A 17842-nucleotide genomic window follows, 5' to 3' on the forward strand; every position below is an offset into this window, starting at 1 on the left:
TTTTTCAAGAAGTGGATGTAAAGTTCTGGAAAAGACAAGACGTGCCACCTGGTGGCAATACGGTTAGGTTATAAACCCTTTCTCCTCCATGTTAGTGAATGGGACATAGGACATTCTAATAAATTCAAGTACACGTCAATTTCTAAAAGATAGTTTGTCACTTTAGTTATGATGTAAGTGCTCATTTTCCTTCAGGTTTGGTTTTACTCTACTTTATATATTATTTGATGCAATTTTAAAACGTCGTCAGAGACTCCCAATAAGTTGAGATTGTGGATATCTTGGCTTCATCAATGTTGACTTTGTCGCAACGACCTGTTAATGTTTTTTTAGAATTAATAGGCAGTGATATGTGCATGTGTAGGCAACTTCAAAACAAACACATTTTTGTACTGGATAAAACAATATTCATTTTTTTATTATGTCAAAACAAACAGATATAAAGTGGGAACCAGTATACAGCAGAAGGAGCCACATGATGTTGGCACACGTTTAAAATGGGAGCAAGACGTATTTACATCAAGGACAACTCTGCTAAAAAAGGGGGGCATGTTAAAATAATAGAAAGTCAGTGCTTAGTGGTCATACCAGTGGAGTAGCAAAGTCTCAACAGAACAAATGTCAAGTCAACAACAAACACTGCAACGGTAAGAAGAAGAGTTTCTCAAAGACAACTGAGTAGTCATTTCTTTGTGCCATTTACATTATTGACCTGACTTTTCAAAATTATAAACTGTGTTTTGGTTTTACTGGTATGTCATTTTGTAATTAACAATAAAAAAAAAAAATCTATTGTTCAGGACAGTAACAGATCAGTAAAACTCCTCTTGCAACTGTCCTTCTGTAAAACACCTACATTGCACACATTTAAAAATCCATTTGGCTCATATGAAAAATAAATTAAAAACAGTAGAACCTTAGTGCCCAGATTGAAATTGTGGCTTTTTCAAAGACCCATTCTTCCAGGTCTCTCTGAGGTGCAGGGGTCACGGCTGAGCTGCAGTTCTTATAGAGGCCAGAGCTGAATGAATGCGAACATGGAGCCTGTTCTCAAAGTCATAGCCAGCATAGTCCTCCTGCATCATCCATGTGAATAGAAAAGACAAGAGTGAGTAAAATGTGTATTCACTGTATTAGATTAGCCTACTGGAACCATGTATGTTTGCTGTGACTAAACAAATGTCTGCAACAACTTGAAATCTACGCAAACAAAGTGTTTTGTACAACTCTTCAGAGCGTGTAAAACAAAGAGACCTACTGTACCTTGGCCTGAAGCATTAGCATGCGGCCCCTCCCTGCAGACTAGAGAAGGGAAAAAAAGAAAAACACATTTAGATAACGTGACTTCTCCACCATCTCAATTAAACTCGATCACGCACACACAACTTGCCTCTGGGCTGTTCAGCAGCACACAGCCCAGTTCATAGCAGGAGTAGGGCTGAACATAGGAGTTGGTGAGGCGACCGACCTCGTCCCTCGCGGCCAGATGGAAATACTGCAAATACAAGAGGAACAACTCAGCCACATCCCACTGAAATAAATCAATTCTAGCTGTTATCACCTCAGTATTGATTATTAAATGATGAGTATCCGGTTAATCAATAACAAATCGTGCTGTTCGTAGGTGTCCAGGCTCTAGACATTGTATTAGAGCCCAGCCGATATCAGTTGGACGTTAGGAACCTTTGACTGACAAATCTGTATCAGCTCCTGTTTAGTCAAACTTATTTTACAACAATAATAATAATACAACTGATAAACAAACGCAGAAAAGTAGATCGAAAGACTTTCCGTGACGGATTAACAACCACCACGCTCTCCTCTCTTCATCGTAGACTGACTCATATAAGCAGAAGTGATTATGAATTGTGGTGTGAGCTGGTGGTAATCTAAGCTTGTCAAGGGGGATTTACTGGTTGTAGCCTGTAGCAGTACCTGCAAGTAAAAACCATGTTTACATTTTCTTTCTGTATATTCATAATTCAAGTTTTACATATTTATTTGGTTGTATTAGTGTTTTCATTCAATTATTTAGAATAAAGTTCATGCTTAAACTGTAAAATATCAAGCCTTCCTGGGTATCATTGCAATTTTTTCTTCTTTTTACATGTATTTAGATACATGTTGACCAATGAATCGGCACCAGATCCCCAAAATATCAGTCAGAATCTACATTGAATCATTAACACGACGTGTGCTTACCTGAATAGCATCTTTGGTATTCTGAAGACATTTGTTTATGGCTCCGAGAAGCAGGTTTTTCAGGCCTGTGCACGAGGCCTCCTCGATGCCCTGCAGGACTACAGCAAGGAAACAAAATAACAAAGCTTACACGTTTATTCCTGATACAAGCGAGACCTTGAAAGTATCTCTTTTACATTCCAGTACCGTGAGACATGGTCTGCAGCTTGGCACTGGAGCAGTTTGACAGAGCCTTCCACAGATAGAGTATCTCAATCACAGACAGGATGCAGAGTTCTTTGGTCAGGCAGGGACTGTTCAGCTTCTCAGCCTGATAAGACACGTAAACAGATGCATGCACATTGACACATAGTTGTTTAGGAAGAGTTTGCACTACACAATCAGCTGGAAACATACTCACCCTCTTCATGGAGTACAACTCTATCTGATTATTCTTGCGCTTGAAAAGTCTTTGAACATCCTTGAAAACGGCGATAGCTCCCTCAAGATCGCCCGTGGCTCCTTGGCAAACTACGCAACACAGAGCAGGAATCAGGAGAAAGTACTAAATGAACATAAAACCCAAGTCAGCTGTTGTTTTATCACCTCCAGTTAAATAAGCGTAGAAGCACTGCGACCAGCGAGACTCAGTCTTCAGCCGCTCAAAGGCCCTGTAGGCTTCTCTGTAGTTCAGCTCGATCATGCTGCACCAACCTAAAACGTGAACCAACAGGAGTTAGGATGCAGACCAGTGCAGAGGAAGGTGGTTTAAAAGCTGAGGGGTGAAGACTACAAATAGTACCTATTTCATATAAACACACATGCTGAATCTCCCTCTGGTCAGAAGCCAGATCCAAGGCATTGCTGAAGGACGTCAAGGCGCCACTGATCTGGCACTGGAAAGGAAAACTTTATGGTGTGAGTTACAGCGAGGACAACATTGAGTTTTCTCATCTTAGGAGAACAATCAGCAAAGCATCGGATATAAAAAAAAGGGGCTGATTCTTATTTACCTCAAGGCGTTGGACTCTGCCTTTGAAAAACGTGAAGAGGGAGGAGTTTGGATAGGTGGCCTCCCGCTGCTGGAGAATGGACTTAGCCTCTGTTAGGCCGGCCTGTGTGTCTGTGCCATCCAGAGCGAAGAAGGGCTGCACTACTGTGTGGTACCACAAGAGGGCCAGGCTGTAAGGGGAAGCACAGACAATGTTCAGAAAACATCACTGTCCTTACACTGTCTGTTGCTGCAGATCCTCTTTTCAGCCTCTGACAGAAACGAGTTATTTTAGCTCCCGTCTCTCTAAGGTCCTGTCTCCTCTGATTGGCCAGCTCGCCCACCTAGGAATGTTTTCTCTGAATAGATTGGTGTGTCAGAGGTGTTGCCCAATCAGCAGCGGCGTGTAAATAGAAACCCCGCCCTATTAAACTACTCACTCACGTACTCACGTAGCTAACGGCGCCTTCATGTCCTTACTCTCACTGGCAAACGAGAGCGCTGACAGGCCCTGGAGACGGTCGCCCGGGAAGCCCAGCAGGTTGACGATCTTCAGCAGGTGCGGCGGCACCATCGAGATGCAGAGGTGGAAGAGGCCGTAACCAAAGCTGACCGAACCTTTGAGCCGGTCCAGAGCCTCCGAGCTGATGCCGTCCAGTCTCTGGGAAGGGCTCGGCCCGGGTGAAGACGAGTGGCTCTGCACCGACGGCTCAGAGGAGGACGACGGAGACGCTTTGGCTTTGTGTTCCGACTCCTTCTTCCTGCTGCCGCCCTCCTGCAGGTGTGTGATGTCACTGTAACACTTGTTGTACATCTTCCAGGCTTTGCGGAGGATCCAGCCTCCTTTAATGTACGCTGTCAGGAGAATTCAAGTCCAGTCAGTGAAACAGCGGATGATATCAATGCTGATCACCTGCTGGATAAACAAACATCTTGTTTTCATCTCACACCAGTAAACGTGCGGTCAGTGCAGTTAGATGCTGTACCTGACAGCTCCTGCTTGATGAAAGACAGCACGGCAAGGTAAACCTGACAGTCTGCAATGATGATCTGCCTCTGGAGTCGGTCCACTGCAGCGCCCCCTGACCTCTGGGAGTCCATCTGCCAACACACACACCCAACGATGTGACGAGCTGACAAGTAAGCCTGGACTCTGTGGTCCATTTTAAAATGCTCCTTTTCAGGTTAAATATACGTAAATATACTTGTTCTATATACAGTAACTTTACATGAATTTGATACATTTCTACATTCAGTAGATAGGATAATAAATAAGTATTATAGTAGGACTATACTTCTATAATGGCTTTATATACGTCTATAAAAGGAGATACATCAGTTTTTGATGCTCAATTAATTTGTTAAAACATATTTTCAATTTGTCATTAGAAATCTACGACAGAATAAACTGCAGAAAGGGAAGTGGTCTGAATACTTTCTGAAGACACTCTATCTAATGTTAAGAGGTTACTCACACTTCTCTTGATCTTGTTCTTAATGGTTTCTATGACGCCGGCGTTTTCGCTCTCGCACATTCTCTCTGTAGCTTTGAGGTCCTCGAACGCCATCTGCATTTTCTCCTCTTCAAACGTCATCATGGCGTTCTACACAGAGGTGGCCAGAAGAACAACAACGGCTTAACATTGATATTCAAATAAAGCCAACTGCTAGAAAGCAGAAATCTTAATCCTGGGATTAATCCCGAAGACCAGACAGCTAGAAAACAGTTTACAGATTTCAAACAAACTATTTACAGTTGGATCCCAGTTTCCTTCTAACATGTTTAAGATCAGCTTGTCACAGATGAAGAGAGCATGCAGCCACCTACACACAACAAAAAACTTAGAATCTGCAAAAATTAACACTTTAAAACTCCAGCCACAGGGAGACAAGTGTATTTGTCTCGTTGTACAGCAACTACTGACAAAGAACTAGATATACTGTCAAAGGGTGAGTGACAAGGGATTTTTAATGACGTGTTAAATGACATTACTTGCTTCTGTTATGTGTGAATTAACTTATTATTATTATAAGTTGCTTTGGACAGAATCAGCAGTTAGTCTTGCTTCTGTTTTGAGGCTTTGTTTATTGGCATTGCCCCCAGACAGAAACACAAGGGAGAAAGGGAAATTCCTTGAACGTCATTATGTAAAGGAACTGGTCCTTTTAAAAGAGGAATTCATCAGTCATTTGAGTCAGCAGCACGTATCCACGATCCACGTTGAGGATCCGGTTCCTGCACTCACCAGAAAACTCACGAAACTGGCCCCGAAACTCATCAGCGGACTGTGGTTCCTGAAAGAGATGATACAGGAGAAGTGATGAGACGACTGACATGTCAGTGACAGATGAGGCGGAGTGACAAGGCATCGAACACTGGACTGATTGACAGACAGCACAGTGTCACAGTTGGAGATGCTCCAATACCAGCATTAGAAATTCTTCTGATTCTGCCGTCGGGCAACAGGGAGAACGGGAATCTTCCTTCTGAATTATACCACGTCTTTAAAGTTTATTGGTTTCACCGAGATAAAACTGCAACTTTCTTTCTGGTAGTGTAGAGTTGCCCTGAACTAGCTAATATGTCCCACAAGTAAAAGTTCAGAGGGGTGGCACAAGCATGTCAAGCTTAATAATTACAAATGTATGCATTTGTTCTTTCAAAAGGCTTAACGTGATCCAGGCCAGAAAACAAGAATAGCAATCATCCTATTTAATGTCAGGGTTGGTCGCATACAGCTATCAAATTTATTGTTTAAGTTGCTTTCGTTTTAAATGCTCTGGCATCAGATCTGTACTTTGTAACGATAAATGTGCAAAGTCCGGGTTTCTTATGAGGAAGGAAACATGCTACGGAAACATCTCTGGTCACAAACATAAATAACTTGATTCAGAATAAATGTAGTGATTTCATATGGTACAGATACACTGAACCTCCTGGTAAATACTATCCTTCATCCATAATGCGACACACTGTTTAACAGTGCGAGTAGGAAGTTGGTCAACACAGTCAGTTTCACGGCCTCTCTCATTTACTGCCAATGTGGGTTTTTTTTTTACTTCCCTTCATCTATTTTTTTTTTGTTGCTGATGCAATCAAAACAGGATGACACCCAGAGCGTCACTCAATTAGTGAGAGAGGTGACATTTAGGTTTGACCCCGGGGGGGCGAGGCCACACAGGGGCTGCCCTGCTGTGGCTTCAACGTTCAAGGGTGGGAGCCAATAACAGAACAGCATGAGCAATCAAGTGGTCTCTGGTTGGTCAAGAGTGAGAGCAGGGGTTCCCCAAACCTTTTTTTAAGGTTATCATTTCACCCCGTCTGTTTGTTGGTTGGTTTGTTTAGCTGGTTTTCACCGGGAATTAATAAAAAAAATTTAAAAATACTTTTGTAAATGAAAAAATCAATAATTATCGCTGATTACCCCTAAAACTCCCAAAGTGTTTAGTGGTCTCAAACACGTCACCCACCCCTCCATCCAGCGGTTATAGACAATGAGTGAAAGTTCATTTTCGAGGTGAACTATCCCTTGAGGCAGGTGCAGCCAATCCGGACAGCCTCCATGTGCTGGGAGCTGAGCGAGGATTGACATGTTGAACCCGTGCATCTGGAAGCAAGAGAACTGGCCTGACAGGAAGGACCAGCTGCTCACTGGGGTTCGGGACATTTACAGTGAAGGTGTCCATCACGGTCCTGCAGGAGTCCCACAGGTCACAGTCCGGACATGGGGGAATCAAACAGGATTCGTGACATGGATGTTGCAAAGTACAGCTTGTGCTGCTGGGGGGGGGGGGGGGGGGTGCATGAGATGCACCATGTACATGCTCCCTTCACTGAGATGAGTTAGCAACAGAAGCAGAAACATCGTGATGTCTCAGAACGGGACAAACCCGGAGGCAGACAGACCTGTGTTTTCTGAAGAGCTCGTCGCTCTCCTTGAAGCCATTGTTGAGCAGCATGTTGATCCCCTGCAGAGCCAGCTCCGCGTCGTCCACTCGCTCCGTCTTCTCCTTGGACTCGCCCCCCGGGGCTGGGTCCGCAGGGTCCGCCATGGAAGGGAGCCGAGCCACGGAGTGAACGCGGCCTGAGAGCAGAGCAGTACGGGCGGAAGGAGGGAAGGAGGAGGGTCCGGTGAGTTCACTTCCAGGCTGGAGAGTCTCAGCCGCTGGAGCCCGTCAGAGAACCCGCGGTTAGAGCCATGTTTGTCTCACTAAACAGGGAACAGGTGCAGGTGACATGACAACATGAGCGTAGTCGGTAGCTGTCGGTTGTCACAGCGGTGGAGTCACTGTTCGATTCCCCGCCGCCCGCCTGCCTCTGTCTGCCCGGTGCGTTAGTGCGTTCACACCGGAAACGTGATGCATTCAAAGAGCCACCGGAATTATAGCTGTGTGTACGGTGGCCCTGAAGTTCACAACACGACCAACAAATCCCCAAACATAACAAAAGTACGAAAACACAGCAACACATTAAAAAGCACAACAGGGAGTAATACAAAACATGAACACATAAAAAAACTAAGCAAAATAGAAGAAAACACAGCAACAGATTAAAAATAAAGATTTTCACTTCAGCCTCACTCCACTTTTCTGATTAGATGAAAATAAATGACACCTACGGGGCAATAACCACAGAGATGGGATTATAAAAAGGATGAATAAGTTGTAAGTATGAATATTGTTGCTATTGTAATTCGAGGTGGCAATTAGTCGCAACACCTGTTTCTACAACTTTCACTCAGAAGATCTCAATGAGTCAGTGAAGGCAGCACGAGAGTGGGCGTGGTGCATTTACTTTGTCAGCCAATGAGGTTCGAGGGGAATGTGTGTGGCAGAGCCTGCTGCGTGTTCGAACCTCTAACCATAGACTGTAAAGGTTGTAACAGGTTTCAATCGTCATAGAATAAGAATAATATGTTTCCCTGAGGGGCAGAGAACTGTGTTGTGACAAAGATCAACACCACTTCATCTAAACTCATTCGATTTCAGACGCTTGTTAAAAATCCACCTGCTATAACGGAGGCATATGGAGGAACATAGACATTGTAGGTATTTTTCTAAATCAAATATGAGACCCATTCATGTATATTTCAAGTTTTTTTTATCGATATCTTACAATCAGAAGTAAACACACGTCAGAACATAAAATAATGTTGTTTTGTCAAAAGATCTTTTTACTTATGGCACAAAACAAAGTATTTATAACGAACAGATTACAAAATCCTTTACAAGTCAGTGGTCACAACACAGGAATGCACGTACAATATTACCAATCATCATGCATATTATTTTTCTCATATCACAAATGTTGGTGTAAATGTAAAAGGCAGGTAAATAAACACTTGGTGGAGAATTGTATGTGTATAAAAATACGTATGGTGGCCCATAAGTCTCACACATGTGCATTAACTGAAAAAAACACAAACGCAAAAGCAACAAAACAACTACAAAAGACACGCAACGGAAACATTATGTCATCGGAAGTGAGTGACTAGAGTGAGATTTTGTTTGTGTGAACCTGTCAAGCCAGTCACAGACACCCATTGTTACTCACTTCTGTTGCTTCCGTTTGTGTGACTTTTGTGTTTGTGCTGTGGATTTTGCGGTTGTGTAGGCTCTTCCGCATTTCTGTTGTAACTCTTGCCATTTTCTTGTGGCTTTTTGTTTGTGTTGTAGCTTTTCATTTGTGCTGTATAGCTTTTGCATACGTGTTGTAGCTTTTGCGGTATGGTTGTAGCTTTTTGCAGTGTGTTATGTTTTTTTCAGCTGTGTTATCACTTTCACATTCATGTTTTCCATGAATGACCTTGTGTGAGACATCATGCACCGTTAAAAGGGGATAAATGGTCCCAAGCATTACAGACCAGATTTATGTAAAGTAGATTTTCAACATAAAGTCAAACGCTCCACAAAATTCAGTACAAGCTGATTTCTGGTGTAACTGATGTAAACAGCAGCACAGAACATTGTCATGCATGCAGAAGGAATGCAAACTGGAAAATGAATTCAGAACAGCAGTAATATGGGAACAAACTGTGTGAAGAATGAACCAGTTCAAATACAGAATTCTCCATATGCATTGTCTCTGAGTGGTGTAAATATAATTTGAAGTAGGGTATAAACGTTTGATTCATACATAAAAAAAAACAACATAAGCGTATCACAATCACAAAAGGCATCATTTGTTGTTCGTTTCTTCAAGTGCTGGGTTGTTCTCTCCGACCCGTCACCAGCATTTACAGTAGCATTTGATTGTCTTCAGAGAATGAATCATGATTTGGTGTCACAGAATAAATACAGAAACGTAGAATAAAGAGGCAGCTACTATGAAACTGTCAACTGCTGCTCATGTCTCTAATTTACAAACACACACGCTCACGTTCACACTCACTGACACACACTCCTCATAATATGTACATTCTTACATACAAAACACATTCTCTGTCTCGGTAACAGATTGCACGTGGTTGACGGTGGATCATGTGGTCCCAAGGTTTGTGTGGTGATGACACAGTGAGACGCGTGTGCTCAACCCGGACACTCTTTGAGGTTGACGGGGCCGAACGCAGCGGGGAGCCTCTGGAAAGAGACAGGGTCCTCGTTGATCCTCATGTCCTGGATGCATCCGACGAAGGACGACGTGAGGGGGAGCGTCTGCTGCGTTGGCGTCTCTGCAGGAAAACAGGTGAGGGGTTTCAAACTGCTATTGATATCAAAACTGGAGAATTTGTCAACATGTCGCCGTGGTTTTATCTCATGTTTTAGAATCCGAGATTAAGAGATTAACACTGAGATTACACTCACCTGGAACGCCACCCACATACAGGGGTGCTTTGGTCTGCGGGACAGTGGAGAACGGTGGTCCAATCTTGTAATTGTCCACTGTGTCTACGTGTAGTTGCACAACATTCTTCCTCTTGATTACTGGAAGATACATGGACAATGGCTTCATGACTTAATCACCATTCAAAAACAGCCTCCTAATGAGTCCTAACAGCAGGGATTGTTCATTCTGAATGTGAGCGTGTGTGTTTTACCTGAAACTTTATGAAACATTCCATCACACAAAGAAGCTTTGGGCTTGACAGACACCATGAAGTTCCCGTTTCCATTGTTAACTTGTACCACCACCTGTGAATGTCAATGGCGCAGCATGTCCCTTTATTATTATACTATATTATTACTTTTATACCTTAAAATAACAGCTTCAAAATCATTTTGACTCAAGGAGCATGTCTGCTCTATGTTAATTTAGTGATCAGCTCTTTTGAGAAGTGTGTAACTGACTATGAGTCAGGCCCATATATTCAAGAGTCATCCTGAATTGTAGATCAGTTAAAAAGACATTAAAATAAGTAATTAAAAACCAGTATTTATCTCTAAAATGAAGTGATGAAACTTTTAAAATATGAATAACTCTAAATAGAGTTTGGTCTATTTGTTTCAGTGGCAGCTTCCCTAGATCAGGAAGCCAGTGATCATGGGTAATAGCCACCGTTCAGTTGTGTGTTAGTTCAGTGAGTGGCACCCAATTAGAGCTCTGGTCAACAGATTGATCGGCCATGTTTTTCTTTTCATGAAAACCCTTGGACATAGATCCCAGAATTAATCATGACGTGTGGCTGCAGGGGGCGCTGTTCCTCATTCAAAGTTACTTAGTGTTACTTTAATATTATGACGGAGTGAAGACTCTTATTAAATAAACACATCCTTGGTGTAAGAGCAGACACAAAAAGGTGTTTTTTTAAATCCACTAACATGACAGCAACAACTAGAGGTAGTGGAGTGGAGTCTCACCTCTCCTCTGAGAAGGTAGATAGTGAGATAGTGATTCCTCCCGGCTCCACTTTGTGTCCTGGTCAAATCACCAACATGTAGCAGGAGTCCAGTCAGACTTCGTGGACGAATATTAAACAGCAGTTCAAAGTTGGAGCCCACGGCAATGGAGTCATCTGAAAACAGAAAACATCATGGATTGTCATTGTCAGAGATTTGATTTAGACTGTAGGTATTAACACAACTTGGAAATGTGGGAAATTGGTTCAAACGTTTGTTAAAAATGCAATACAGAATTTGTCTTACTGTGTACGTGCACATTACTATAATACAAGGAAATCTAAGAAAGATTTCTTTCAGATATTAAGATTTTCCTTTTTTCCTAAGAAATTCCTGTAGTGCTTTAACTGTGTTCTTCATACATAATCTTTTATTTCCATAATCTTGAATAATCCATGGAACCTTTGAATGAACAAATCCTCAACCTTAATCACCTCTTAAAGCTTTGTCTTTAATTTGTAATAGTTTTCGTGTCATGTCCAGAGAGACACAAATTGTGTGGCTGTGTATAATTGCTCCTGATGCAGAATATTTTAGAAATCATTGTGATCATTACAAATGCTTCTTTGCGCAACACAATCAGAGTGTTATCTATCTGATTGTGACTATTGTGGGTACTCACTGATTAGAACGTGTGCTCCATTCCCTGAGAAATAGGCCCCTCTTTGTGTGGGTCCCTTGAAGCAGGGGCCAGCACCCAGGTTTGAGGCTGGCTTGGACATGAGCACTCCGTTCATTCTAAAACCACGGATGCAGCCAGACACACTCTGCTTCGGAAGGAACTTCAACTGGAAAAGTAAAAACAAATACATTGATAGATAATCTGTCAATCAAGTTGTGTTACTGGGTTTGTATGAATTTACCAGTGTTTGTGTGTGTGATGTTTTTTATACCTGTAGCTGTTTGTGAAGGGACTCGGGGACACTGCCCAGGTACAAGTGATGCACATACTGCTGCATGGACGTCAGCTCAGTGTTTGTCAGCTGACCATCCTGAGCTCTGATCCCATTCACAACCAATCGGAATTTCTTCTTCTCTAAACTGAATACGATCTACAAACAACAAGATCAAACATAAAGAATCATAAAGTGTGTAGTTTCCTTCCTTCATGTTGGTTTATTGGTTCCATGCTATTAGTTATGAAATTGTTATGAGTATTGTTCTTTGTTGAAATACAAAGTGATCACTGACCGAGTGCCACTTTCCATCATCGTAATTCTCCCTGTTGAAGATCTTCTTCTCTGTGCCTGCAGACAGTCTGATCCTGCCCTTGGACATGTAGAGAGCAAGATGAGAGCGCCCTCCTTTGGTAGCAGCAAAGAACAGCAGACCTTCAGAAGATTCGGTCCTGACATCCAGAGAGAAGTGAGCTCTGGGGATGAAGATAAGAGAAGCACCATCATCATCAGTGTGTGTGTGTGTGTGTGTGTGTGTCTGTTTGTGTGTGTGTGTGTATGTGTGTGTGTGTCTGTCCACTTGATGTCTCATGTGTGCCGGCTGCTCTCTGACCTGGACAGCTGCACCGGCAGTGGAAGATTGTAGCTCAGGCTGCTCACAGGGCCTCCCATGCGATAAGCGTGTGGAACCTGGGCTGGCAGTGCACACGCTGATCCACTGTCATTTATGGGCTGCATTACACCATCCTGAAACGGCTAACACAAAACACACAAGGTGCAGGGTTGGTGCATCAATCTCTGCTACATCACAGCTTTTTGATGATCTCTGTCGGAAGGTCAGGGAAAACTCTGCAAATAAAAAACATTAGAACCTCAATTGTTTCCAGTGTTAAGGACGTGTATGAAAGGATGTTAAGTTTCAAACAATGATTATTTAAATGATCTGCAAATAGTTTTTTAGATCAGCCAATTCTTTTCTATATCAAACTCCTTAGATTAATTTCTGGGGTTAGGTTTAGGACATCCCCCCCAAAAAATTCTAGATGTCCTCCTAATTTCACAATTGCTAGGTTTAAAAATATTGATTTTTTTCAAAAAGATGCTTGCTGAATAGTTGACTTGAACTTAAGTGATCAAAATAGCTGCAGATCAATGGCCACATGAATAACTGCTGCTGCCTTGCAGACCAGAAAGACACTAGATGTCTCCAACTCCCAGAAATTGAAAAAGAAAACCCTGTGGTGGTATATTCAACATTTGTTTTTAGAACTGACAACAGGATGCTCAGTTTGATATATAGACATCAGTTGATATTTGTATCTGATCCTGGAGTTAGCATAAACCCCATAAACTTCCTGTGTGGGCTTTTCAACTGTTGGTTAACAATGACCAGGAGAATAGTTCCTTAAATGATTTATTTGGTGTCGACTTCATGTTAAAAGTGATGAACTTTAAAACTCTAAAGAAAAAAAAAAATCTCAAAATCTGAGATTTTTTTTTCTGAAATGGCTCACGAGGTGTTGATATAATAAAGAAACATCATTAATAGTTGACATATCCTTTTTTTTCATCACATGCTTCATTATGAGAAGTCTGTTTCCCTGCTGGTGATCTACACGTCTGGACCATAGTGAACCAGTGCAGTGCACTTCTCTGGACTCATGCAACACTTGTAAATCTATTATTTAATGTAGATAATTTAAGAGGTTAATGGAGAACAGACTGTAATTGTGAGATGAACTCCTTCAATCAGATGATCAGGATAAAGTAACAGAGTTTAGTAAATGATGGTGCGCATGCAAGATCCACAATGATTTGTAAAAATACACTGATACTTCTGAAAAGATACGATGAGAGTACTTATGTATTTAAGATCCAGAAGTACTCCCATTTTCCCCTGCAAGGACTAAATTAGTTGCATTTCATCTCAGGAAATTCTTTCATTTTGCTACTAATGTTATATCAATACCAATATTTCTGAATGCCTGGACCCCATTTAAATTCAATATCTAGTCATTTATTTGTATTGTTACACTATTTTATGAGGCTATTATGACCCAACTGCAACTCAAAAAGGAAGATTCAGTTTAAACGTAGAATAACTAATATTCAAGTCCATATGCATCTTTTGATTGATAATAATTGTCTTAAAAGTGAAAGTTACTGATATCAATGATCATGACTAGAAGTCATTTTATGTGATGGTTAAAGTTACTGCTTCTACCATATGATAATGATGATAATGATGATAATCAGGCGTGTTTGTTGTTGATTGTGATGCTTTAGCGCTGAGATGAGTGGTGAGTTAGAGGGAACGTGCTTGTGATTGACTGTTAAAAAGTGGCTCATGGAAGAAAGAGAAGAGACGTGAAATGATTTCAAGCTTGTTATTCACAAGTCTTTGTCGTTATTGGATTTTTAAATAGAAGACACAAAGGTTACAATACAATTTATAATTCTTATGATGATTACTGGAACATTCATGCAAGTTGCTGTTTTTTTTATTCAAGTACACTGCAAATGAATGAGCTTGTGCAAAAGCAAATGAACATCGTGGTGCAAACGGCCATTTTTCCGTGTCAATGTTAGATTCTTGTCAGCATCATCGGCTCTTTAGGGCTCCTCCTTCTTCATCTCTGGAAACAAGGCAGCAAAATATAATTTAAAAAATGTGAACAACACACCAACACCGAATTTGACAATTCAAGTGTACGAAAGTTTAAGAAGGATAAAATGAAAGCTGGGTGTGACTTACAGCTAGAATCAATAATCATCATGTCACTATGTTCATAATGTACATATTAGTTTTGAGTCATATCTACAAATAAAGTGCCATTAAAGCTGCAATTTAAACAAAGGTCCAGGGGAGAGTACCCTTACATGAGAACAACTGACAGCTACAACAAGCTGTTCCTCTCCAGTCCACTAGATGGTGGTAAATTAAGGACTGTAGAGCATACATGACTGACTAACAGTAAATATTGAGGAAATTCAGATCTTGCTGCTGTTGATTGGAAAATGACAACCACAGGTAAATTGCATTCAATACACAAGAAATTAGTACTCGACCAATCAGGCTTCTCCAACACTGCAAGCCCCACCCCAAATGTTTCTCTACCTTTGTCAGTGGTGGATCAAGGATTTCTCTAAGTCATAAGCCAATCATAAGTTATTATTGTTATTATTGTTAGTAAGTGACTAGATTTTTTAAGACTGATTTCAGCTGGGGCCACTGTCCCCCTGGCCCCTCCCCTGGATGCATCCCTGACCTTTGTTAAGTATTACCATCTCAAGTTCCTGTAAAGGTTCATAGTTTCTGAGGAAAATTCCTGCAGGTGAAATGCAGCTTTATTCCATAATAACAAGATAATTGAATAAACAGATGACTACAATGGATCACACAATGTGGGAGCTTGTAACTCACCTTCTTAGAAATGCGGTCCAGCATCATTTGAGCGGGGCTGTCAGAGGTACAAACATCAACCAGGACGTCTCCAGAAGAGACGAAGGGGCTTAAGTCCTCGGCCTTGTACATGTTCGCTGGCCTGCAAACAGACGGAAAGAAAAATAAACAATAAAACAATAATAACAGTTGGGCAGGACATCCATTTTAAAATCAAGCACGGGGAAGGAAAGATTACCTTCTTGTGTAGAGGTTGGAGATGCAACCTTTGTACTGTTTATTTCCCAGGATTAGGATGCCATCTGTGTTAGGAATGGGAGTGCTGCCGCTCAGCGTCTGACCCTCATCGTCATCGTCAATATACAGCTCGATCCTGTTTGGAAAAATCATGTAAATTCACTTTTTCTTGCATTTAATGTGACCAAAGTTTGATCTAATCTTCAGGTATCACAGTCCATACACTTGTTTCTTTTCATCAGTATACATATGCCTGAGCGTCGATTGTGACATTAATATATCGTTATTAATGTTTATAGTTATATTCACTGGCTCGGTCATACCTTCCAGCTCTTCTCTTCACAGTCAGGTAATGCCACTGGCCATCGTTGTACTGTCTGTTCGATTTCAGCCTCTTGTCGTTGAAACTGAGAACAACGTGGCCATCGAGGAGTGAGAGTATAATCCCATTAGGCTAGAGAGTAGAAAAAAACACGTTCTTAAAAGCTGAGATCTACGTGTGGTCTCTCACAGATCAGTCACAGATACAAACCCATCCATTATCTACACCGCTTAGTCTTTAATCGCTGTAGCTGTTGGGTGAGCACAGCAGCAACATAACCAGACAAACAACCATTCACATCTAGGGTAAATTTAGAGTCTAACTTAACCACAATCTTTTGACTGTGGGAGGAAAAGTGGGAGTGCAAACTCCACACAGAGGGAAGTGGGATTCAAACCAGCAACCTTGTTGCTGTGGGGCGAAACAAAAATTTGATTTTAAAACACAAGCAAAGACTTACCAGCTTTTTATCTTGTAGAATGAGACCCTGATTCTCCGTGCTCTTGAATCCCAGGGAGACCGTGAGATCGTTGTCCAGGGTAAAGCCTGGGAGGTTAGCGGAGAGGGAGCTCTCCAGGTTGAACTCTGCCTTACGAGAACTCTAGATGGGAACAGCGACATTATGCATCAGTTAATTAACGTCACATTGGTTCACGCTCTGATGTGAATGTACAAACAAATTAGGGATATAAAACTGTGATTTCCTACCAGGGAATCCTTGGGGCATCCTTTGCCGATGCCAACTTGCTCATCTATAGGTTTAAAGTCGTTATTTTGCTTCAGATTCGACATGCATCCTGTGAATGGTTGAATGGTGATGTTGTGTCTGTGAAGAAGAAACAGAAAATCTATTTATTTCTGCACAGTGAGGAAACACTGATGGCACAAAATGACTAAGAGGGAAAACCACATACTTTTCCCTCAGGTCTTGCACCAAACCGCCGATATAGTACTCTTTAAATTCGCTGTTGGTGAACTCAGCTTTGACCTTAGCCATTTCTAAATTGTTGGCACGGATTACAAATTGTCCTTTGTTGTTGATAATGATGAGGATATCCACATAATCGCTACTCTGTAGAAACGAGAGAGAAGCAAGGTGTTGTTCAATAATTTACTCTTTATTTATCTGTGTCATTTGAGCGATCATAAAAAAAAGTTTCTTACCGGGAATAATCTTTTTGTGCTTTTTACTTGTTCTTGTAGCAAGTTGCTATTTATACAAATTAAGCCCTTCTCCACAGTTACTGTGAAGTATTTGTCCTGTTTGGAAGAGAAAACAAACGATAGCTATAATTCAAATTCAAAAGCATAAGGACATTAGATTAAAACAGTATCAATACAAAGAATAGCTTACCTCGCTTCCGATATATAAGAGGAGACCGTTTTCTGACCGCGCGAAGGCAGACATATAGATGAGGAGGTTGGAGGATGTCCTATCTATGAACATTTTGCCATATCCAGTGCCTTCAAAGAAATAGTGATCCTTCGGTTTTACATACCTAGACAGAGTGGAGAATCAGAAGATATGTTTTTCTTTAAATCTGGTTATTTCGATTTTGGAAATACGGAGAGAGCAGCTAATTCACTGACAGATTTTGACAGAGGCCTGAATGGTCACTGGGATATTATCAGGTGACTCTTGAGCTGAGGGTGCACGCAGCTGTTCTCACACCCCTGTACACAATTGTAAGTGTGTGCAATGCAATATAGTCACATACATACATGTAATGTGCATGTATCCGTGGCTTTGGGAATTTGTGTGTATGCATCTACTCCCACAATGCATCTAATGTGCTTGTATCCATAGCGCCTCTATATTCATTCGACATATCTGTATAATGCATCAATTGTTAAAAAAAAAGGGGAACTGTGTGCAATGTGTCATATACCCCCCCCCCCCCCAGCCCCCCGATTGTGTTTGTGTTAAAATCACTCACACATTCTGTATCTCGAATTTGAGTGTCTGTAAATGCAAA

At 41.5% G+C, this 17842-nt stretch overlaps 2 protein-coding genes across 3 annotated transcripts in view; both read right to left on the reverse strand.

Moving 5' to 3' along the window:
* Positions 1–397: 397 nt before the first annotated feature.
* On the reverse strand, positions 398–7529 carry LOC128454076 (tetratricopeptide repeat protein 39C). Of its 2 annotated transcripts, XM_053437247.1 has the most exons (14): positions 7080–7529; positions 5419–5467; positions 4648–4776; positions 4159–4273; positions 3625–4027; positions 3195–3363; positions 2984–3077; positions 2788–2895; positions 2603–2712; positions 2389–2512; positions 2203–2300; positions 1391–1495; positions 1264–1302; positions 398–1076 (listed from the first exon to the last, which is right to left on the reverse strand). In XM_053437247.1, exons 1-14 carry the CDS (start codon positions 7223–7225, stop codon positions 987–989), a joined length of 1779 nt encoding a protein of 592 aa, XP_053293222.1. In that variant the 5' UTR covers positions 7226–7529; the 3' UTR covers positions 398–986. The 2 variants fall into 2 exon arrangements, with proteins under 2 accessions (XP_053293222.1, XP_053293223.1); XM_053437248.1 differs by lacking the exons at positions 4648–4776; positions 5419–5467; positions 7080–7529 and having other exon boundaries at positions 3625–4085; positions 4159–4258.
* Positions 7530–9543: 2014 nt separating this feature from the next.
* Positions 9544–17842, reverse strand: part of LOC128454079 (laminin subunit alpha-3) — a 57813-nt gene continuing 49514 nt past the window's right edge. The window contains exons 69-84 of the mRNA XM_053437252.1: positions 17221–17365; positions 17031–17126; positions 16781–16938; positions 16575–16692; positions 16327–16467; positions 15868–15998; positions 15546–15680; positions 15329–15449; positions 12518–12651; positions 12200–12380; positions 11902–12060; positions 11631–11796; positions 10970–11124; positions 10210–10303; positions 9977–10096; positions 9544–9843 (exon numbers count right to left, since the gene is read on the reverse strand). Coding sequence (XP_053293227.1) covers positions 9701–9843; positions 9977–10096; positions 10210–10303; positions 10970–11124; positions 11631–11796; positions 11902–12060; positions 12200–12380; positions 12518–12651; positions 15329–15449; positions 15546–15680; positions 15868–15998; positions 16327–16467; positions 16575–16692; positions 16781–16938; positions 17031–17126; positions 17221–17365 — 2197 coding nt within the window. The 3' untranslated portion in view covers positions 9544–9700. The remainder of the gene's footprint in view (positions 9844–9976; positions 10097–10209; positions 10304–10969; positions 11125–11630; positions 11797–11901; positions 12061–12199; positions 12381–12517; positions 12652–15328; positions 15450–15545; positions 15681–15867; positions 15999–16326; positions 16468–16574; positions 16693–16780; positions 16939–17030; positions 17127–17220; positions 17366–17842) is intronic.

Source organism: Pleuronectes platessa, chromosome 13, assembly GCF_947347685.1.
Source record: "Pleuronectes platessa chromosome 13, fPlePla1.1, whole genome shotgun sequence".
NCBI classification, from domain to species: Eukaryota; Metazoa; Chordata; class Actinopteri; order Pleuronectiformes; family Pleuronectidae; genus Pleuronectes; species Pleuronectes platessa.

Excerpts from the sequence above, each read along its gene's own strand:
- LOC128454076 (XM_053437247.1), bottom strand. The coding sequence starts at position 7,225 with ATGGCGGACCCTGCGGACCCAGCCCCGGGGGGCGAGTCCAAGGAGAAG. Across the intron at positions 2,713-2,787 it reads CTACGCTTATTTAACTGGAG|TTTGCCAAGGAGCCACGGGC; the intron begins GTGATAAAACAA and ends TGTGTTGCGTAG. Across the intron at positions 1,077-1,263 it reads TGCTAATGCTTCAGGCCAAG|GAGGACTATGCTGGCTATGA; the intron begins GTACAGTAGGTC and ends TGGATGATGCAG.